This window comes from Phallusia mammillata, chromosome 3, assembly GCF_965637545.1.
Source record: "Phallusia mammillata chromosome 3, kaPhaMamm4.hap1.1, whole genome shotgun sequence".
In the NCBI taxonomy this organism is placed as follows: Eukaryota; Metazoa; Chordata; class Ascidiacea; order Phlebobranchia; family Ascidiidae; genus Phallusia; species Phallusia mammillata.
The window spans coordinates 11,397,227-11,420,889 of NC_137254.1; the positions used below are offsets into that span (position 1 = coordinate 11,397,227).

The 23,663-nt window shown below is 37.6% G+C and overlaps 2 protein-coding genes, 2 long non-coding RNA genes and 1 pseudogene across 4 annotated transcripts; 3 read left to right on the forward strand and 2 right to left on the reverse strand.

The window, feature by feature from the left end:
- The first annotated feature begins 1,210 nt into the window (after positions 1–1,210).
- LOC145219478 (uncharacterized) lies at positions 1,211–1,879 on the forward strand (annotated as a pseudogene).
- A 2,371-nt stretch (positions 1,880–4,250) lies between these two features.
- On the forward strand, positions 4,251–5,238 carry LOC145219479 (uncharacterized). Its single transcript, XM_080086843.1, has 5 exons — positions 4,251–4,389; positions 4,469–4,631; positions 4,725–4,817; positions 4,907–5,022; positions 5,096–5,238. Exons 1-5 carry the CDS (start codon positions 4,251–4,253, stop codon positions 5,236–5,238), a joined length of 654 nt encoding a protein of 217 aa, XP_079942969.1.
- A 1,983-nt stretch (positions 5,239–7,221) lies between these two features.
- LOC145217527 (uncharacterized) lies at positions 7,222–9,622 on the forward strand. Its single transcript, XR_013857425.1, has 2 exons — positions 7,222–7,356; positions 8,367–9,622. It is a non-coding gene; the product is annotated as an uncharacterized LOC145217527 (long non-coding RNA).
- A 1,010-nt stretch (positions 9,623–10,632) lies between these two features.
- On the reverse strand, positions 10,633–16,816 carry LOC145217510 (uncharacterized). The gene is made up of 2 exons (XM_080084781.1): positions 14,706–16,816; positions 10,633–14,633 (listed from the first exon to the last, which is right to left on the reverse strand). The coding sequence occupies exons 1-2, from the start codon at positions 14,789–14,791 to the stop codon at positions 14,324–14,326; spliced, it is 396 nt and encodes a 131-aa protein (XP_079940907.1). The 5' UTR covers positions 14,792–16,816; the 3' UTR covers positions 10,633–14,323.
- Positions 16,817–17,921: 1,105 nt separating this feature from the next.
- Positions 17,922–22,921, reverse strand: LOC145217524 (uncharacterized). Its single transcript, XR_013857422.1, has 2 exons — positions 20,884–22,921; positions 17,922–20,825 (listed from the first exon to the last, which is right to left on the reverse strand). It is a non-coding gene; the product is annotated as an uncharacterized LOC145217524 (long non-coding RNA).
- Between the last annotated feature and the right edge of the window lie 742 nt (positions 22,922–23,663).

Below are 23,663 nucleotides of genomic sequence, written 5' to 3' on the forward strand. Positions count from 1 at the left end.
GTTATCGACAAAGTACAAAAAAGTGCTGTAAATGTCAACTATGCCTCAAAACTTTTGGTACAAGTGAAAGCTAAATCTCCATGCCAGGCTATTTGCCCGGATATCAATAGGTTAAAAGGTAAGAGAATACAATTTAGAAAGTGTTTTGCTGTTGTCTAAAAGTCTTTTGTTTTTATTGCTTGTAATTAATATGTTGTTGTGCATGTATACATGTATTTTTTTAAACAATGAGGCCACTTTCGTTGCCCAAGATGTAACTTCGTTTTAACATGCAACCCAACACAAAGAGGATCTACAACAAAACAAGGTATTAAAGAATATTAGAAATAACTTGAACCGAGAATATCGCACAAGCCTGCATAAGCTTATTCTTTAAAGACTCGTCGCGAAAAACGTCATAGTCATTTGTGAGACAGATTAATATGGAAAAATTGTCGGTAGTCGACTACTCCGCCTGCTGCACTATCATGAGAAAAAGCCTGGTAAAGTTTACCAAATTGCCAGTAAGCCCGGAGGACTTCGACTGCTACCAAAGGCATATCTACCTCGAGTGCGAAGCATAGGTAAAAAAAACTCCACATGGCCGATGTCCTAGACATGGACATGCTGTTCCACACCGTGGGTATAAAAGTAACGGGTTCTACTTATCATCCTGTTTCAGGAATTTCAGCCAGTTTTTTTAGCAACATCAAACCGGCCTACGCATACCCTTTGTTCAAAACCCACAAACTGGCACCACAACAACTGCAGCTTGCCAATTGCTCAGATATTCCGGTGAGATTGGTACATGCGGCGAGAAATATATTTTGCATATGTTGTGTTTGTAAAATAAGGGAAGAAGTAAAGCTATTTCTCGATTAAATCGGATCGTATGGTTTAATTCACTCCCAAGGGGTTTCGATTGACATTGGCATATCTTGTTGACGTTTTTGAAGCGCTTAATGTACTTACGCGAAACTTACCACCACGAAATTGTCGGGTTGGAAAGTAACTCGACTTTCGCCTATGTAAGGACCGAAAATTTCCAAGAAAAGTTTTTGGGTTTGAAATAAAATTCCACAGCAAAGGATGACTGATTCTATTTGAATAAGGTGATAAGGTCTCGTGTGGATTGCCTAAGTACTTAAATTTAGCTCAAAAACATTTTGGTAAAAACTGCTCTGCTACTGTTTCAACATTTAACTAATTCAAGCTAAACACATTTTCCGCCATGACCATCAAGGAACTTCAAGCTCAAATGAAACAAGTAATGGAATCTTTTAAGTCAAGTTAAAAAAACCCAAGCTAATTTGATTGAACAATCTAACTCAAATCCTGCTAAAACATCTCCCAATGCTGATCCAAAAATACCAGATGAGAAGCTTGCTGCTGTAGGCAAAAAGATTGATGAAATACAATTGATGGTAAAAAAGCTGGATAAGCAACTTAGAAAATACTGAGGAAAAATTAGATGATTTGGAACAATATGGTCGCAGAAATTGTTTGCTCTTGCATGGCTGCAAAGATATGCCCAAAGGAAGTTTCTGGCAACTGGAACCCTACATTCTAAACATCCTAAACACGAAGTTTAAACTTCCTTTTAAAGTGGAGAAATGTGACATTGACATTGCTCACATTCTCCCTTCGAAAAAGGGTACACCACTGATAATAAAATTTGTGAGAAGATCGGTCCGTCAGGAGATCTTTAGCAACAAAAGGCAACTGACTGGAACAGGACTGGTGGTGACTGAATCCCTCACTCGAAGAAGATTAGAACTGGTGCGAAAAGCTAGAGAAGTGTGGAGACCGGTCAACTTGGACTATTAATGGCAACATCTACGTCTCATACAATAACAAGAAACAGGTGATCAAATGCTTAGATGACATAACACGCTTGTAATTAATTATGGGTAGTTATTATGTCTGTATATATACTGTTCATTTATTACAGTAGCTAATCAAACCATTTGATTTATTCCAATCAAGTAGCAGTGCTTAAAACTGCATAGCTAATATATTTGAGCTGATTGTGCACCTAAGCTTCACAGAGACTACTATGGAAAATGATCAAACATCTTGCAAAAGCAATCCAAAATTATAAGTGATAAATTAAAAGATCTGTCCAATAATGTTAGTAAAGATAACATTGATTTATTGTTTAATGTTGACTCTGATGAGGTACTTTTGGATGACAATGTCTACATTGCACCTACTGACATACTGTCACAAATTACTGGTAACAATCCAAACCTTTTACTGTTATAAGTGTTAACATACGTTTACTAAATAATCCAAATAACTTTGCTAACATCCAATGTCTACTTACTAGGATAAAACCTGATATTATTGGCATTTCTGAAACATGGTTAAAACCTAATTAACCTGGTTTGCATAATAAATTGCATGGATACAAATTTTATTCTAACTCCAGAGTAAAACACAAATGCGGTGGTGTTGGCTTTTATGTTCACCAGAACAGGATCAAACCAGTATTGAATGCTTTTTTAAATATCTAAATGTAAACATTTTAAAAATTAAAGAATCTAAGGTAGATACATATATAATGGGTGAATTTAACTTAAAACCTTTTGGACATAACAAATCAACAAGTTGCAACATTTACTGATCTAATGTTTGATAACCATTTTCTGCCTTTAATTAACAAACCATCCAGGGTTACTGAGGTTTCTGCAACAGTATTGGATCATATTTGGACCAATGTAGTAAACAGGCTCATATGCACCTACATTCTGCTAGATCAGGGCTACTCAAACTTTCTTGCTCTGCGACCCTGTTTTCAAACAGAAATTTATACGCGACCACTTGATGGATATAGCCCTGGGGTGCACAACCTTTTTGCTATGACGCATACACAACCTTTTCGCTATGACGTATATTTATTTTAATAGCGGCCACCAATTGCCTGCTTCCTTGTGTTTTAAAATTACTGATGTAAAGAAATACTTATATTATATATATGCCATCTAATGGCGCACAAAAGGCCTAACTTAAAACACAGATTTTATCAGTCTTAGCTTTTATGACGTCATAATCTATTTTTGTGACGCTTGTGGTATGTGCTTTTTCGCATTGTTTGCACACAATAGCCATACAAAAGTCTGGCGCATGTGGTTACTATACTTTTTTAAGTTCCACAAAATGTGTTTAGAGCAGTTTAAAAATCAAAATATTTGGCAAAAGAGTTTTTATTTACTTCACGGCCACCAGTACATATATTCTAGCAAACATGTTCACACCCGTAGAAACTTGTTGTCTCTGTCGCCGCACTTGTGCACCCCTCGTATAGCCTATACACGGAAATGATGTTTAACCAATAAATTTATGCACGTATACCATTTAATGTGACTGTGACATAACAACGCACGGTGTTTCGCGACCCCAAATGGGGGCCCGACCCACAGTTTGAGAAGCCCTGTGCTAGATGATGTCTCTGATCACTTGCCTGTAATGTTCTCTGCAAATTATGGACAGAGCATAACCCAAAATAACTCCAGACCATATCGAAGTTATTCTGAAAAAAAAAAAAAAAACTTTATCACTTCACTTAACTCCATTGACACTGAGAATATCATAGAAGAAACGAATCCAAATCTTGCTTATTCCAAACTTAGATCAATAATTCAAGATTCCTTCAATAATTGTTTTTCATTAATATCTCGTAAATGGAATGGTGGAAAAAATGAATGGTATGATAGAGAATTACATGAACTAAACAAAATGAAACAAAAGGCCTACAAAAAATGTATCTCCTCCAATAAAGATTTGAAAAAGAAGCACTACCACCAATTAAGAAATCAATATTTTCATGTGGTTAAAAGTAAAAAGAAAGCTTACTACCAAGGTCTCTTCGGTAAATATAGACATAACACCAAATCTACCTGGAAAACGATAAATCAACGGTTAAGGCCCGTTTACACTATGCGTAGCGCGCGCGCTTAAACCTGCGTAGCTTTGTTTGCTTCATTTTGTCTGTCTGGTGACGCGCTTGACTGATTTCAGCCGCTCAAGTCTCGCAGAAATGAGCGAGCGATCGCCTACCGAGCGTTTCTCTGCGTATCAAGCAGCTTGAACCTGAGTATGACGGTTTGTAATTTGTATATTCGCTGTGTATGGGTTTAAATTTGAAAAGACTGCTCTATTTAGCATAAATATAGAAATATTAGGCCATTTGCCTTAATTTTAAGTACTTACTTTGCTTAGTTTTGAGTTTTGTGCTTTCACACAGCTTACCGCCCTCTTGAAATATAATTATGAATGTTTCTGATGATCTGTTAATAATTGAGGTGGAGAAATATGCTAATATTTACAACTGCAAGCTACAATCACAGAGAGACAAAAGGCTGCCAGAGGCCACTTGGAAAGAAGTTGGCGAGCAGCTGCATTCAGATGGTATGTAAGTTTCCTAATATGTGGGTAATTATTAGTAGGTTTGCAAAATACAATCTGTGATAATTAAACCATGTTTTAGCTGAAACATGCAAAAGAAGATGGAAGGCATTGCGCGATAAATATTTAAGGGAAAAGGCTAAAAATGCAAATCTTACAAGATCTGGGGCAGCAGCTGCATTGCATCAGGAATGGAACTTACTTAAGCCTATGTCTTTTATTGAGCCATTTATTCAACCAAGAAGGTAAGGTTTTATTTCACACTTTTTGTAGCAATACTTGCTACTTCTGTTCACAACAATAAAACTGTGATTAAAAAATAGTCAACTTTTTTACAGGACACAATCAAATTTAGGCAGTGAAGTTGATATAGTTGAAATAGACTTCACTCAACCTGATGTAATTGATACAACTGAACAAAGCCAGATTGAGTGAACATGATCTTCAGCTCAGTCTGCAGTTGACTCAAGTGCTTCCCACACACCTGAAGGTTGTACAACTACTACTAGTATTTTTTTAGCAAATCTGAACTAATTTCAATCTTGGAGCATCACACAAGCCAAAAAAAACAGAAAACAAAAAGTGGTAGTGACAACACGATAGACAAGATCCTGGCTGAATTAAAAAGCTCTTCTGGTAAGTTTTTACATGATGTAAACCATTTAGTTTAGACTTTATTATTCTTGTTATCTAAAAATGTTGTTTGCAGATGCAACCGGAGATTCTGAAGATTTGTTTTTTGCAAGTATGGCATTGGAAGCAAAACAAATATCACCAGCTAAACGATCAAAGCTTCACATCGAAATAATCAAATTGGTGCATGAAGCACGATATGGAAACAACACTGAATAACACTGATGACTGTTTCAAGTACATTTGTAATGATTTGTCAAAAAACTAAAATACCTATACTTCAATAGTTGTTTGTTATGATGTTCTACAATTTTAGGTGCATGTCTGCCTTTATAGTTGCATTAAAGTTCTTTCTTTTCTACTTTATTGTTCTTTTATTTATCAGTTCCCTGTTCGTTCTCCAAATAAATAAAATATATTTTATTTTTTTATTGTGTAATGCCATGACATGCACACATACGAAAGGGAGATAGGTATGCCATAAATTAGCGACAACTTCTTAAACAATTCTGTTGGATTGCCAGGGCACTGAACCATTTTCACTGACAAAATAGTCAGCATAAAAATCTCTTACATCTGTTGCTTGACATGAAGATCTGCGACCAATGCGTTGCAGAGGGCAAAAGTTTGTTGCAGAGACATTTTCTGATCTCCATTGCCCAAAATGGAGGTTTCCATTTCTGTCTTCAAAGTCAGCCGTATTAGGTTCTACATAGCAAAGAGAAACTTTGCGACGCAAAAAATTATGTAAGACAGTACATGCTTTTATTATTTTGTCTGCAGTACTAGGTTTTACCAGCAAGGGGCGATGAAAAATACGAAAACGGGAAGCCATAATACCGAAAGCATTTTCCACAATTCTTCTTACTCTAGATAACCTGTAGTTAAACACTTTCTGTTTAGTTGTTAAACCAGTACCAGGAAAAGGTCTCATTAAATTCTGTCTTAACGGAAAAGCTTCATCAGCAACAAAAACAAAGGGGGCAGGAGTATTGGTACCAGGTAATAGCTTAGGTGCTGGCATGCATAGCAAGTTATCTTCCAATCTTCTTCCAAATATTGAGTTTGATCACTACCATCACTCTGCTTTCCAAATGATCCAACATCCACAATTACAAAATTGTACATAGCATCAACCACAGCAAGTAATACAACACTAAAAGTTTTCTTGTAGTTAAAATACAATGAACCTGAGTTTGCTGGGGCCTGCATAAGAACATGTTTTCCATCGATGCTCCCAACACAGTTTGGAAACTGCCAATAATATTCATACTCTTTGGCATTTTTTTCCCATAAAGTTTCATCAGGGACAGGCATGACCTCCGGTTGTAGTGCTATCTAAATTGCACCGCATGTTTCAGATACAATTTTTGAAACAGTTGATTTGTGTGTTCGGAATGAAAATGCAATTGTAGTATAGCTGTCTCCAGTTGCAAGGAACCTATATGTACAAAATGTTTTTATACCTTAAAGTTATTGCCAATCTTTCTCCTGGTGAAATAGGCTCTCTTAATGGAGTGTGTATCTTTGTTATTTCCTGGGCTACTTTGGCCAAAAGTTCATCAAACACCACCGCTGTCATTCGAAAGTATGTAAAAAAAACCATGGCTTATGGAGTATGCGCATTTCCCTGAGAAGTTTGTTGTATTCACCTGTGGATTTTAAAAAAACTATGTCATATATCTGTTGGTTTTCATAACATTAAAAACTACTTACCGTCTTGTTTACGTTTCTTTAGGATTGGATGCACCCAAAAATTTTTACATTTTTTGGCTTCAGTATCCATTTTCTTTTGCATCAATGTTAAAAGAGCTAATAACTTCAGTTTATAGTTGTACAAGCATTTTCGAGCCCCTAACCTCTTGTTCACACAAAATTTAGTTTGTACTGGCCTTTTAAATCTTATACTGACGTCTGCTTCGAAAATCAAATCAAATTAATGCTGCATGTACACAAACAATGCGTTCATGTGGTAGTTTATGGTCATTTTCGGCCATTTTATGCTAAAAATGACGTCAGGCATTCCATTTGGTAAGCTTAGGTACGCCTCGAAAAGCGTAGTGTAAACAGAAGGGGTCGCAAGGTTAGGTTAAGCGCCACGAAGCATAGTGCAAACGGGCCTTTATAACTGGAGAAATTAGGGCTGTAAAACAATACTTTTTAACAGTTCAAATAATTTACTCAAAATTTACATGAGTGAAAGGAGTGGTCTGGATGAAAATGATAGGTGATGATGAAGTGTGTTTGAACTAAAACTGAACCTTCCACTCGTTCTGAAGTGCTATCAGTAGGTGTAGGTGGTGGTCCACATCCAGTTGCTGCCAGTTCCCTTCTAACGTAAGCTGCATTTTTCTTGCTTGTTGCCTTTAAGTTTTTCCACAGCAATTTTAACTGATCAATTGACCTGGTTTGACTAAAAGAATTGCTGTTGAAATCTTGAGTTATATCCTTCCTAGCATTATCTGTTTGACCTTTGGTGAGATGGTCTGACTTTTTGCTTTCTATAACATCTTTATATGTTTCAATGGGGGAAAGCAATAAATCCTTTTCTAATAAACTGAAATTAGTTGTTCGAGGCATATTTTGTTGTTGTTGCTTGCCTAACAAAACAAAACAGTATTTAAAAACTATGTGTCAAACCAACAAAATTAATAACCACACAATTCACATTAAATAGCTGGTAAGTATATGCACAAAAGCGCCTAGAAGTGTTTAAAATCCTAAAACACGCAGTTTTACACCTTCATACAAGTGAAAAACATCGCTTAAGCAAGTCCAAAACCCATGCGGCCAAGACCATGACTCAGCATAATCGGGGATTAGGAATTTAATCTGGATTAAAGTACCGATTTACTAGTCTCGGTTTAATCCTGGTTGGTGAATACCAACTAATCGAGGTGCTTAATCCTAGATTAAGGCCTAATCCAGATTAAGTTAATCTTACTTGGTGAATTCCACCCTTAGTGCATCTTAATATACTTTGGTGTACATATATATCGCTTGGTTCACTCTTTTATCGCTTGGTGTACCTTTGGATCGCTCGGTGCAAGTTTATTTTGCTTGGTGCACTTGTATAATGCTGAATGCACCTTTACCTAGCGATATAAAGGTGCGCGAAGTGGAATATAGCTGCACCAAGCGATAAAAGGGTGCGCCAAGTGGAATATAGCTGCACCAAGCGATAAAAGGGTGCGCCAAGTGGAATATAGCTGCACCAAGTGATCATAAGGTGCGCCAAGTGTTATAACGGTGCGCCAAGCTGGTTAATAATGCACCAAGCGATCCTGTATATTCTAGATGCACCCCCTTGTTAAAACGCAGCAAACTTTTCTGTTACAAACTTGCAGGAGTGTTCAATGAGATCTGTGCGACCCGCTGCTTGAAAGTACCACGCACAGCTTATTGAAGTCAGTTATCGACTGACAATCGATGAGGCGCGTAACGTCGTCTTTGAGGACCTTTTCACCATCCCCCCCCCCCATGTGTTTTTACCCACCTCTCGACATCTTTTAAAATGTGATTTGTGCAAAACACATATACAAGTCGAGGAAAATGGGTCTTGATCAAGACCTCGAGGCACCTGGTCATTCCCTTTTCTCTGTCTAGCTATATGTTTTGTTTAGTGATGCCAATGGCGGAAAAATTCACTGTGGTACTTCAAAATTTTCTTTCGTGGAACATGAACGCCACTGGAAAAATGGGATCATCCTGCATTTTGACGTTCCTAGCGACAAGCACTGGCACGTAAAAGTTCCCGAGGCAAAACATGGTGTCATAGGAAACCAATTGCTTAAGATTGGAATTTGCGTTTGAAAGACTGACTAAATTTTTCATTTCTTTTACATGTTCCTCCGCTGCAAAATGAACTACCAAGTCGGGATAAATTGTCAATTGATGCACGAAGGTTCCCGTTTAAATGGCTACTTCAACAGTGCTGAAATATTCGTCGTTTTAGCGATGCACTGCACTGTATATTTTCGCATTGTTTTATGTCTCGCGGTATATCGACCGGCATTCGAAGGTGATCATCTTCATGACTTTTTTGGGTTTGCATTTCGTCATACACTTTTTTGGGCTTTTGAGTTTCCGTTTTTGAAGGAATATTTTTGATTACTGTTTCGTGAGTTGGAAGGTAACTCCTGTTTTCTTTTTCGCGTTTCCGTGTGGAGTATCAATGTGAGTTTCTTCATTTCCAAAGTAGTGGACTAAACATAATGGTGGATCCTTGGAACTGTCGGGCAAAACAGTAACACATGTCTCTGAATCGCCGCCGAAGTTTTGTTTTTTCTGCCATTAGGAACTTTTTTTTGTAGTACCGGCGGACGATTCCCAACTTGTCATTGTTATGACGACCTTCGCCGATAAACTTGTACTGGTCGCATTTAAAATCATTTCGACACTCTCAATTTTCCTCTTTGAAAAAATAAGCTACTCCGCCACATGGCTTAACAGCTGGAACATGTGAGATGTCCACGGGATTTTCCAGTAATTGTTTTGCTTTCAACAAACTCAATAGCTTATTTCGATTTTAACAGTTTTATTGCCATTTTAATGCTGGCTAATAAAGATTTCATACATAATAGCTACAATTACAAAAACAGTGCATTAATTATTACACAAGTCCCTTAAAATTATTAAGTATAGTTTAACTATAATATCGCAAAATATTCTTTCAATCAACACATAGAAGTTAATGCTTCTGCTTGGCCGTGATCACAAAAGGCTAATCGCGACAACAACGCAAGGTCACTGACAGCAATGCGCCGCAAAACAGCATGACGTCTCAGAGCGAAAAGTCGGTCACATATCGAAAAAAGAGTCGGTTAATTACATAAAAGTTAAATGGAACATGACAATACAATATCCCACAAACAAATGTCTTCATACTAATAAAACAATTTTGTGATTACTCCATAGAAAACATTTATAGTTGCACAACTTTTAACGATGCGAATGATGTGAAACTGCGTAATTTAATAAATTTTTAAACTTGCTCTAAACAGGGAATATGTAATCCTGATTTTATTTCGTATTATTATCGTTAAGCAGTTCTTTTACCGGTTAGTTTCTATCACACTTTATCAAGTGAAACAATAGATTGTGACTATTGAACTGACTTATGTGCCATCTAAGGTAAAGAAATCTCACTCGCACCTGCAAACAATATCAAGATGTCTCCGTATCTTGATCGCAGCAAGCAGTAGGCTATTATGCAACAAACTTGAGGCCTTACTGCAAAAAAGACGTGCTTCTACCTCCAACTATTGAATGTTTTCCTAAAGCATATCCACTGTGAAATTGCTGAAGCGGCAAGCTTTAGATTTGTGACTGGTAAAAATTTGACCATCGATTATGCGGGAATGTAGAGTTGAACTGTGAGATAAGCAATCGTACAACTGCGTCAGCATCTTTCAACAGGGAGTTTAGCTGTCCGATTCCTTCAGAAGTTTGAACAATTAGGTTTACCCGTCTTTTCTGTATTTCGACACAATCGACGTGAAAATAGGTATAATACAAAATGATTTATATCATTTAAAACGGCATAAAAAAACAAGAAAGAAAAATATCCCCTTTTTCGGCTTTTCTGTATTGCGACACAATCGATGTAGAGCGCTATTAAATGGATTTTACGTGTGAGAACTGCATAAAAACAAATAAAGAAGCATTTCCCGTTTTTCTGTATTTCGACACAATCGATGTAGAACGCCGTTACATCGTATTACAATGGTTTTTACAAGTAAGATAGGCATAAAAAAAATAAAGAAACATTTCCCGTTTTTCTGTATTTCGACACAATCGATGTAGAACGCTATTACATCGTTTTACACTGGTTTTTGCAGGTAAGAATGGCATAAAAAACTGTTCTGTATTTCGAAACCCAAAGAAGCAAAAAAAATTCACTCGTTTCCTGTTTTTCTGCATATATTTTTCCCTCTTCTAGGAAACATAAATTTCCCTTCTTTCTGCTTTTAGTGTTGATTTCCTGCTTTTCCGTGTTTCTTCTTTAAGTGTTACCCGCAATTGTCCAATACCAAGGAAAACTGGAAAGCTACAGTCATCATGGCAATAGCAAGCACACAGCAAGTACCTACATTAAAACTAGTGAAAAGAATGTCTGAACTTGTTCAGTTAATGCAAGCCAAAAAAGCCTACAATAAACTTCTGCAAGAATCATCCTTGGATGATTTAACTTCATGCCCAAAAAACCTAGAGCAATTTACAACATTAAAATAATGACCGAAAAAAGTTAGAATCAGAAAAAGGCTCATCTACAAAAGTTGCAGACAATTATCTAAATACTATAAACATGATTTCCAGTCATCCGTTCGTACAAGCGGTTTCTCACACTAAAAAAAGACCCATTCACTGCTGTCCGTTTCACCCAAAGTCAAATCCAAGATGTTAGAAGGTTTTTGTGGTAGCGGACAAACTATTTTTGGAATCGATAAAACCTACAACTTGGGAGATATATTTGCAACTGTAACAGTTTTTAAAAACCTTAGTGTTATACGATGTGACAAAAAAGATCATCCCATATTTCTAGGACCAATGTTTCTTCACCTTCACTTAGACAGATCCGTTTATTTAAAGTTCCAAAACTAGTGTTCGGCAGTGATGATGAAAAAGCAATTCACCTTTCTTTCTCCACTGTGTTTCCACAAGCTCAGCATATACTTTGCAGCAACTGACAAAGTTGGTCTCAATATAAGTCATCGAAATGCAATGATGTCAGTGACCTTTTCAACCCTTGACTCACACGATAAAATTGAGTTTGATCGCAAATCAACTCAAGCCTTGGAGTATTGCACGGCAAATGCAACAGATGCATTTTCATACATTCAAAGCAGAATGTTGGTAAATTGAAAACAATCTGTTTGGCCACATCAACTAAAAACAGGAACCTTGTGGACTAACAACAACTCAGAGTCAGCTAACTTCATGTTAAAAGTAAGCACAGAATGGACAAAGCAAAATGTGTCGAAATTAGTGACAATCATATGTGATTTAACACATTACACAGACATTAAAAGATCATTTTCTGGTACTGGAATGTACATTCTCCTTCCAGGATATTCTGAATTTAAAATGAGCATTGCAGACTGGTGCAACATGAGTGCCGTTAAAAAAGATCAACATTTTAAAAGGTTTCAAAGTTCGTTCCTCAGAAAAAAAGCCTTCACTATTTCTTCTGATGGATCCATGATCATCAAATTGCCACCAAAACAGGCTGGTAAAATGCCGGGCCAAAGAAAACATAAGAAATAAATGTTTTGTTGTTCTGAGATCCGAACTTCATTTATTCTGTTGTGTGCTGTTCTTTTTGCTTCTCTGAAAAAAAGTGTGTCAAAGCAAACACAGCTTGTGCGGCTATTTAGCGTCCAATCCCAACATTAACAATCTGTACAACCAAAAAAGTTGACATTTTTTAATTTGCCTTATGAGACCAACTGCTCTAACATTTATTTCCGTAAGATCGCAACTAAATCGGTAAACTGCAGACGTAGACAAAATTAAACTACTTCATTTAAGTAAATACAGGACAAAACAAGCAAGCATACACAACAAGTGCATTTAGTTAAAACTCGGTCAATTCAACTCAAGTTACAACATAAGTGGGAAAGTCCCCGGTACATGCTTTAAATGTTACATATGCTATTCATGCGATACTTTATATTTCAAACGGGTGGTCCCCTTCAACCTGATTACACCAGCTGTGTAGTGATTGTGTGCATGTACGCAAAGCGGATTGTCTACTAGGCAGAGAGTTTACTGCAGCCACCCAAGTCTGCATTAGAGCATAGAAAATTCATGTTTGAAACCATTTCTGGAAATTGCAATTTAAATTAGAGTAACAAAACAACACGCACCATCTGCAGGACAATAGTGAACTGATGAAATTACAAGAAGCAGGTTTTATTTGTTTATGAGAAAAATGGTAGCTTGCAGGAGACATTCAGAATCAATACTGTTGGAAAAATCCTGATTTTTATGAATGTCAAGTTTCCAAAAACAACACAGTGGTAAGTATTTTGTTTGTTAATATTTGCGTTTGTGGGTAAAAATAAACCATTGAATTGAATTGTTAAAGCAGTGGTTCCCAACCAAAGGCCCATGGCCCCCCGAGCTGTGTTCTGGGGGGCCACGGGCGTAGATTCACAAGAAACACCCACTAAAAGTCATTTTCACTTTAACTTTATTCCCGAATTTAATCGACTATTCCATATACTATTTTTTTGTAGTGAGGTTTATCACGCTCCTTTACTCTATTAGACCTGTTTAAGGCCAAAATTAATACCGCATTCCAACGCGAGATTGCTATCTACATTTTAAGGGGGCCACAGGTCCTACATGTTAACTTGAAGGGGGCCACGAGACCAAAAAGTTATTCTAAGGGGGCCATGGTCCACGAAAGGTTAGGAACCACTGTGTTAAAGCATTGAGTACTAACACCATAGGCGACACTTCTAAATATGGGCAGATCAGTCACGCTTGACAGATCAAAGTTAATTAGGTATTTCTTTGGCATTGAAAGACAACATTTGGCAAAAAATGAACAGGAAAAGGCGCGCACGACAAGCTTGTGTCATTTTAATTTAAAGTTATGAAATCCTTGACAAAATTAAATACTTGTTACACAGGAAACTAAGTATGTGTGAATATCGTTGTAGTCCATTGGTTATATTTTTGTATGTATCTTAGTTAGCCAGAAAACACGGATTTAACTTAGAATCACCAGGCAAATAAAAAATATTAGAGACTACAGGAAAGTTTTTTATTGAACTTCATGAGAAAACTTACATTCATCCCAGAGTTAGGTTCGTGAGGTCTACTGTATTACTGTGCATTATTCCACCACATACAAGTACACACTTATGGCCGAATGCAGAAGCCTGGAATATCACTGAGCCTTGAATTATCTACGTCCCGGTCTGTTGATCCGTATGTAGAAACTTGGCTTAGCGCATGAGTCTGGCTTAACAGTGATCCGCGGATCAGGATTTTAGGCGGATAGTTCAACAGTTCAAGAAATGAAAACGTCTGCAAAATAATTTAAAATGATATAATAACAAAATAGGTGCCCTTCACATTAGCCTTTTGCTTTGAGCAATTAGGTGGTGTTTCCGTCCTGCTTTCCTCATCACACTGGATCCTTTCCCGAGGTTTTATTTTAAAGCAGGACGGAGGCCCTTCCTTGGGATTCACCAGTATGCGTCATAAGAAGCCCCCCCTCTGATTACAGTTGGGCATCGGCCGGCAGCTCTTGCAACCACATTACAGCGCACTCCTTTCTCATGTCAGCGCCCTACTCTCTTATTTCAGCTAATTGCTCAGCATAAATAGCCTCATGCATTTGTAACATCTCAAACTTTTGTGCAAATAAGACTCGCCTTTTTCTTACTTCATTGAACTGCCCTTCTTTGAGAGCTAGCTCCCTTTCTAATAATAGCTGCCTTGTTACCATTTCTTCCTTGTGCATCGAGCGGAGATTGCTGCTCTGTAGCTGAGACACAGTTGTTGATGTGCCTGGCGCTGCAGTTCTGAACTCAACAACAACCTTTCTGTTCTCATCCTTGGGGTCAAGGTTGTTTCCCAATCTTGTATTGGGAGGGCTGCTGCACATAAAAGACACACTCGTGTTAAACTTGAATTCAACAAACATAAGTTTACATCTGATCTCACTGTACCTGTGACCAACTCGGCAAGAGGGGGTCCTCAACAAATAGTGGTGGCCCACCACCTGTCTTGAACAGCTCTCGCCTGTTGTCGGCATGCAATTTCTTGGCTCTTGGATTCTGGTTTTTCCACAGTTAACATGAAATGAAAAACGCCAATATCATCATCATCATTTTTATTTTCAGTTGCGTACGCGGTTATTGCATGCAAATAAAATATAATAGGCAAGCAACTGGTGGATGGCGAAGGGACCATATAGGTCATCGAGTCAGCCACCCGTGTACAGAAATAATGATAAATAGGCAAAAAGGAAAAAAGATAGTCACACAGCAGGAGTCTTTTAATAATTAAAACTAGAGCAGTGTGCGCAGTTTACAATAATGCAAATTATGTACTGTATTGGTCCTGTAAATGTTATCATACATTACACGTGGTTGCTAGGGAACTGGCGGGAGGAATGCAAGTGCAAGGTACACAGCATTGGAAAGTAACGTGAAAAATAATGCGGATAAGAAGTATGGCACACATGTAAAAACTTACCAGGTCAAATACATATCCAAAAGGCTTTTTTTGTATAATTTGCTAAATAAACGAAGAGGGTTGTTTTATATATAATGAGGAATGGAATTCCATAATTTTGGGCCTTGGTAAATAGATGCTGCCTGGGATTTTGTTGAGGACATACGTTTGATGAAAAAGTGGTTAGTGGCAGACTGACGTGTTATATGATTATGAATTGAACTAATGTAAGTATAGGCAGAGGTGTAGACAGGAGGCAGAAGCTTATTGTGAACTTTGAACATAAATTTTCCTAGTTCAAAATTGTACATGTCAGGAATTTTAAGAATTTGACTTTTCGAATATACATGATTTAGGTTTTCTCTGTATGATACGTTTGCTAAATTTCGGACAGCCTTATTGTGAAGAACATTTAGATGATGTAGAGTTTGGAATGTAGCCGTGCCCCAGCTCAGAATGCCATAAGTCAAATGACTTGCGACAAGAGCTGAATAAACAGGCTTTAATGAAGCTGATGGCAAATATTTTTTAAGCGTAAATAGCATACCTGACCCGGAGGCTAGCTTTGTTGCAAGGTATGCAACATGTTGTTTCCAAGAGAGTTTGTCATCTATGATCATTCCGAGGTATTTAGTATGGGACACTTGGTTTAGTTTCTGTTGACCACAGAGAATGATGAAAGAATGATGAGAATGATGAAAGTTACACAATTAAACAGAATTAGTGGGCTATCATCGTTCATTTGAAGCACGACATTTAGTAGCTTAATTTGGCAGCGTTTACGTCATAGAGATTTCTCCCGAGTGCAGGGGCGTATCCAGAAATTTTTAAAGGGGGGGGTCCAACAATTTTTTTGGGGGAAATCCATTATGACGTCACACATCGTTCAACACGCGCGTTATGCGGCAAAGCACTTTTTCCAAAATTGGCGGTTTCTCTACCCATCTAATTGACAGGAAGAACAGGTAATTTTAGCGAAAGCTTTGTAGTTTTCTAAATTCGCCGCTGCTATCTAGCTTACTCAGCCAAACTGCAGCTGCAAAATAAGCGTGACTGTCAGGTAATCAAAATCGTTGCTTAAAAAAACAGGGTCCAAATTCTAAAGAACTAAATCTCTTGCTGCAGCGGTAATCCTACTGTTAAGTTGCGCAAAGTCACGAATGCACTAAAGGTGCTAACTGCAGAAGGCATAAATTGTCCCTGGCAAGTAACAAATTACCCTAATAACATAACTCGGTTTACATCGATCTAATGTTTTTGACAAACTATCACGTGTTTGGCGGATCAAAGCAACACAACATTACACGTTTTTAACACTTTTACATTGTTCAAATGCAAAAACAGTTTGATATGTTGCACTTAGTGCAGTTACCACTTAGCAAGAAACTGCTACCAGCGTCCTAGCCGGAACGTAACTTTCCGATTGTTAGCGCATAAACCTCCTTATTAAACCCTTGTTACGTCGCAATTGGCGATTAGATAACAAGCGAATACAAGAGATTGAAGGCTCGCGTCTTTGAGATAACGACTCCCTGTTATCACGAAGTGGTAAACGGAACGGTTTTGGCATATTTAATTTACGCACAACTTTTTGAGGGGGGGGGGGGGGGGTTGGGGGGTCCGGACAAAGTAATAGATTCTGTTGTCAACAATTTTTGCATATCGATCGAGTTGTGTTGAGAAGGTTGCTAGCGGTTGTTGCAAATCTTTTTCCAATAATGTAAAGTTGGAATGAGACACGTTGGCAACGTCAAACTTTTCAATAGAAGCGATACGTCGTAAACATAATTTTCGTTGCACCGCATGGTGGAATTGAGCAATGTACGGGTCAGTTGCAGATGACGTTGATTTTGAAGTGCTGAAATTTGTTTTCTTGAATAAGATGTAGCAAATTATCTGCTGCCAGTTGTAGTGTCTCAAAGCATTGCAGTTCACGTGCAATCACGCAAGTCTTCGGTTGCAAATTTCGTTTTCTGGAACTCGGAAGAGATGATCTGTGACTCAGTCTAATACAGGGGTGGGCAAACTTTTCAGTGCAAGGGCCGCATTCAAATGTTCATAATCTTATGGGGCCGCATAGTATTTCACCAACGGCCCCCAATTACTTACTAGTGTAAAAAATTAGATTTATATCATATATATATATCATTTAAAGCCGCCTAAAATGCTCAGGTGTATAAGTTTAACTGAATGGATAACTGTTTATGACGTCATAATCTGTATTGTGACGATTACGGTGCCTGTTCTTTTCGCATTGTTTGCTCACAATAAGCGGATAAAAAGCCTTGCGCATATGGCCAGTCTCACGAAATCTCGTTTTAGCAGTTTGAAAATCGAAATATTTGGCAAAATACTTTTAGTCACGTCACGGCAGCCAGTATATATATTTTAACATACAAGGTCACGGCCGCACAAACTCGTCTCCGCGGCCGCATATGGTCGTACGACCGCAGGTTGTGCACCCCTGATTTAGCCCAAAATATTAACATAGTATATTTTCAGATATGTGCAAATACGTTTGTTATCACTTTGTTTGAAGAAACATTGGTTGAAACGCTACAATTAGGCTTTTCTTGCAACATAGGCTACACCACGTTTTTTTGTGAATAAATTCCTTGCGCCAACATTAAACAAAGCGAGCGGGTCTGTGTTAACGATTCTAAAGCCGTGTTTAATGTCCGTTTGCAATGTACTCCTAAACTTGATCCAAAGTGACCAAAGTTTTGGCGTCAACAGTGCAAAGTGGGCTGTAATTGAAAACGTGAATAGCTTTTACTTTTATCGAACGAAGAAATTGTGTCAAGTGACGATTTGTATAATAACGTGGCAGAAACAACAGGCTAAAACATGTAAAACGTATCTGTGTTTATAGTTCCAAAGTATGGTACTGGTACAGATTCTGCATATGGTATAGGTATCGGCAAGTCGCACCTTCGGTATTTTTTAAAACTCTACGCCTGTGCTTATAATACTATTCAGCGTTGCTCAGTAACTTTCTTTTTAAAATTTGCTAACATTTGGCGGGCCGCATAAACTCCTTTGCCGGGCCGCATGCGGCCCGCGGGCCGTAGTTTGCCCACCCCTGGTCTAATAGAACTCCACGTCAATTTTGGTTTATAATTAGAAGACGTGAGGAGGGTTGCTTGAAATGTGTTGCATGTCAAATGAACTATAGCCTCAGCGAAAAAAACACGAAATCAAAGACGTCAAAACATTCTGTTAAAATTGTGTAGGTTTTAGAGTGACTCGGGCTTGTGTAATATTTGATGTAGTTGAAAAGGGGCAAGTAGCACGCCGCAGGCGATCGCTATTTCTGACAAACCTGAAGCAAGACAGCACAAAACTATAGTAATTTGACGTTGGCATGCAGTGCTACAACGAAGGTTAACTGGAAATTTAGTATGAAAGTTTTCATATTATTCTTAGCAAAGAGTTATAACGAAAAAAGTAATTTTAAAGTTGGTGTGGAATCCTAAGGATAGTATGCTTTAGGAAAAGCTGACAGAAAGAAATTAAGAATGAGTTATTTTTAACTAAATAACGCGTAAGTAACGTGATAATATGGGTTAATCGAGGTTCAAATAAAGTCAACATTTATATTCATGTAAGGTTTAGTTCAGATTTAAGGAAACATGCGTTTTGATGAATTCAAAATTATTTAATGTATAATTAAAACTGCAAGGAATAGTTTTATACTTTAAAATAGAGAAAAGAATATTACTTATGTATGTGTTCGATTAAACTGTGGACAGGAGTAATCGAGTTTGAGTGTTATGTAATGAACTAACGCGTATGTCATCAGTTCCAGGTCCAATTGTCTCCGTTTGTAGAAGATTGACCATATCGTGAAGAGTCATAGTTGTTTGCATCCTGTTGGATAGTTCAATTGTGTCCAGAAGTTGCATACACTTACACTTATTCAAAAAAGTTTAAGCAGGTCTTCAAGTTCATAGAGCTTGTAGACGGTGACATTCGCTTGCTCGATTCTTGTAGTTGCAGCTATCTGGCGAGTTGTTGAAATCTCGTCAAGTGAAATCTGCTAAGCAAAGCTGAAGGCACATAATTTAAAAGTCCTCAAACAAACATGTTTTGAACTTGCTAGAAAAGTAAAGAAAAGTGATAGTCGTAAAACAATTATTGTATGAGGTGAACAAACAAAAACTGTTAACTTTGAAAAAGAATGTATATAGTAGAAAAGTTTGTGACTAAAATCAAAGTCCATTTTATGATATCGCAAGGCTTTACAGAGATAAGGGTTATTTTTAAAGACTGGAAACAAAAGAATAGTAAACTCTTATCTGTAATCCCATATGTAGAGAGAGACACGAGGGTTTCATAGAATAGGCCACTGCGGAAGACAAACACGTTGAACTCTAGACATAGTCCATTGTGATGTTGAGAACGTTTCATCGCAGGAAACCAGGTTTCTTAGAATAACTAGAAAATTGTGTGTTACTAAAGGGATTGAACATACCTTGTTGTGTCCGTCCGAAGATTGCTTTCTTCTTGGATCAAATGGCACAGCAGGGTGAATAAGTGAAATTATTAGCACGTCACTAATGGGACATTGATGCAGTATGACAGGAGTTGTGCAATAGCATTTTCACACTGGCAACAGTCAGCCATAAAATGAAACACAGGGTTGATTACATGGTACAAGGTGGTGTGGGTTTATAAAGGTTTTTATAATTTTTTATTTGCTTTTTTATGCATAAATGAGGATTAGGTTGCAAGGAAGTCGACTTTCCTTAGGATTAAGATCTTATGTAAGTTGCTGATGATACCCAATGGTGGCCTGACAAAGGTACCTGAAAAACAACCGTTAAAATCCTGCAACAAAATCCTGTAAGAAAGGTGGTTATAATACACAAAATTACATGAAGGTTGTTAGGAAACCGATTATAGTTTGTTGTAATCAAACATGTTGGTTTTAAACCCAACAGACATCAATATTTGGCTCCGGTTGAGTCTTCTATTGGCTAACTGACTTTGTTTAACAACGAGTCAGCATTGACTCAAATTTTGGCTAAAAATGAGCCAAAACCATTTTTGAAAATCATAACATTTTCAGTCAACAAACTTTTAGTGTGCAAGTGGAAACATGGCTCATTACAAGCCGATACTGGATTGATATAAGCTATGTTCAAAAGATTTTCAAAATGGCTCATTCCAGTGTAGGATTTGCTCTCTGTAAAAAGTTCATGCTGATATTGTGCCCTGTACCACTTAGAAATCGTTTCGTGTATGACAATGCTTTGATGAAGTGGATTTACTTCCCGAGTCAAAGGTTACCCCTAATCTTTGCAACTTGCTGTATTATTCCAGTTTGTGTGTATAAACTGAAAAATAGATTGTCTATTCAGAAATATCCAAAGTCCAAATGTATACCACAAGTGATACTTTTTTTCCTCACTTAAAACAAGCTTTGCATGTTTCCAGTTTGTTGGGAAATTAGATTTATTTGTTTTAGTTACTGTATTTTAAATATATATTGCAGATCCACATTTTTCACCTCTGAAGGCTCACCAAACCTAACAGCCTCAAGATGTTCACATTCTAAAGACAGGTTGACAGTGCCTGCTGACTTTCTTAAGTCAATGTAGGTTGGATTTCTGCAAAAAGGATTACACTTTTTTCAATGCTCTTTTAGACATAGAGCTACACGCCTACTTTTTGTTTTTGCAAATGCAAAATTCCATTTTCGTTGTCCACACAAATACTGGGATGTTGTATTTTGGTAGTATCATGATGAACCCCACATCAAACTTTTTTGACAATCTTGACATGTAAATTCCCTTTCTTCCAATGGTCATGTTTTTCCAACAATTCACACATTAAAAAATTGCATATCCATGTACACATTTTATGTGATAAAATGTAACCATTTTCTTAAAGTTAATCAAGTGAATACGAACAAATACAGTATTTAGATTTAGTAAAAAACAAAAATGGACTATGTTGTTGGTTTTTCAAATGCATTAAAAATATTTTGGCATTAAATGGTTACCTTTGGACTCTGGGATGATATGGATTATCACTACCAGTCCATTGAAGTAACACTCGCTCCAAGTATCCAAAATTTGCTTTTGGCTTAATCCGCACTTCTCTTTCTTTCTTTAACAATACACTCAGGGCTGCAGATGTACAAATGCCAATAGGTGTGACATGTCTCTCAACGAGTGAAAAAGGAAATCTTGATTGAGCTGTCACGTCTTCATTGTCGTTCAGCAAGAATCAAAAATATAGTTGCACTTAAAAAAACCGTCAACTTCCTTTTATTTTTTCCTTTTCTGCATAGTTAATTAAAACTGGCGATAGTGAGTATTGTCAACAATATCAGGTTTGAAACCACACATTTCTCTAATCGCAAAACCTGTCGTCCACACCAGCAAAAAACGCGATGCCTCGTTGCGAAAACCGTATTGTGAACGACGTTTTTTACTCAGTAACCGGGGGGAGTATAAACACCTGTTATGAAACCACGTGGCGGTGGCTCTGTGTGAACGCATCCATATTTTTTAAAATTACCATCACTATTTTTACATTTTAGTTTAAAAGTGCTCAAATATAGCTAGTGAAAGATTATGTGCTCAATTAAACAACAACATGACAAAAGCGCAAGTGCAGAAACAGCACTGCGTGATTGGTAAAGTATTTTCCAATGAAGCCGTCAAGACTTTTTGAACATTTGTCCAAAATTCATCCTGATCATGCAAGCAAAACTATAGCACGAAATAAGCTATTGCTGCCAGGCATGATGTATGACCAAGTATTGCTCATCCAGCAGTTTTATTGTAAACAATCGACGTTTCGACGTCCTATACAAGACGCCTTCATCAGGATAATGACATAACTTGCAAGACAAATTTCTTTTGAAGCGACAAAATGCAAAACACACACATGTAAAACAGCGATAACAAGATCGCGCGGCTGCAAACTCGCACCACCGTAGCGATAAAACAAGCTCAGTGGTGTAAAAGCAACCGATAATTTATCGGCATTAGAACATCTGTTTTAACGTTCATTGTGTTGGCGCGTGAATGGATGTTCCAGGACTCTAGGAAACTTCGCTTGTGATAATCAGTTTCCTTCACCAACACCTGAGCAGCAGAAAAATTAATGCTGTGGTGGTGAGTCGTTGCATGGTTTGCCAACGCTGATTTCTTCGTATCATTCTTGCACACATCCCTTTCGTGCTCCTTCCGGCGCGTATTTAGACTTCTACCAGTCTCACCGATGTATATTTCGTCACACTCCCCGCACGGTATAGCATACACCACACCCCTAGTTGCAGTAGCATCTAGAGCAGCAGTTCTCAACGTGGGCGCCAGCGCCCCCCTGGGGGCGTTTGCTCTCACTGAGGGGGCACTGGAGAATAATTGGGCGATTGGGGGGCGCTGGGATATGATAGAGTATGTTAAACGAAACAAAACGTCAAAATCATTTTTGTCATAACTCTTCCATCTGCCACCAGTTAAAGTAGATTTGATAAAGTATTCACTGTATTGTGTACTTTGTTTGCTGCGTGATTTTGACTGTGATGTTACAATGCATTTTATACAAATCACATTGGTTCTGCGCTTGAAAAGTATTTCTGCAACAACATGTAGGACTAAGTTCACCTAGTTTTACAGAACCCACAAAATCATCCAAAAGTTGTTTGCTTTATCACAGACGAAACTAAAACTATCAATTCCTTTATTACTGTGCGCAAACAAACGGCTTTCTATTGTTAATTTTGATAGAATAATTGAGTTTTACCTGTAGAAGAGATTCTATAATTTTCAAAACAATTTTACTGTTTGACAGTAGCACGATCTGACTCACAAAGATTGCACTTTTGTTGCTTGTAACCTATGTGAAGTTCGCAATGTATTTTTAATGTTATCCGGCCCGCAGTGAAAAAGGTTTAGTGACCCCTTCGTTAGACAATCATTACAAAACCATACTGCGAATTGATTACTTGCTTATTACCCAATAATGTAAAAGGAAACTCATAAACGGATTTTGTGACATCACAATTAAACATGTGGTTTGTTCTGCTGACATACAGAAGTAGGGTCCCTAAGAATAAAAGTGACTGTTTTCAAAAACGTCAAACAGTGTTAACAATCTCAATTGCCGTTTGTTACATAAAAAACGTAGGTATTTCACTTGGCGATGGCATTCCTTACGTGTTTTGGACCTATACATCTTAAGTACGGCCCTGGGGGCTAAAAAGGGGGGGCGAGTAAAAACATGTCATTGGAAACGTTTTTGACATCACAATACACCGAGCGTTAACGTGAGATGCTCGGTGCTCGACCAAACAAAACAATTGCAGTTTTGGCCCGTCATGTGTACCAAGCTAAAAGCAACGAGCACTGTCTGTATAGTTAGTTTATCATGTTGAATTAACCATTAGAATATTTATGATTAAGTGCTTAAACATAGCTTGTTAAACATTCAGC

Coding starts and splice junctions, on each gene's coding strand:
- LOC145219479 (XM_080086843.1), top strand. CDS start 4,251: ATGAATGTTTCTGATGATCTGTTAATAATTGAGGTGGAGAAATATGCT. Junction 4,632..4,724: donor CCATTTATTCAACCAAGAAG/GTAAGGTTTTAT, acceptor ACTTTTTTACAG/GACACAATCAAATTTAGGCA. Junction 4,818..4,906: donor ACTGAACAAAGCCAGATTGA/GTGAACATGATC, acceptor GTATTTTTTTAG/CAAATCTGAACTAATTTCAA.
- LOC145217510 (XM_080084781.1), bottom strand. CDS start 14,791: ATGCCGACAACAGGCGAGAGCTGTTCAAGACAGGTGGTGGGCCACCAC. Junction 14,634..14,705: donor TCTTGCCGAGTTGGTCACAG/GTACAGTGAGAT, acceptor TTTTATGTGCAG/CAGCCCTCCCAATACAAGAT.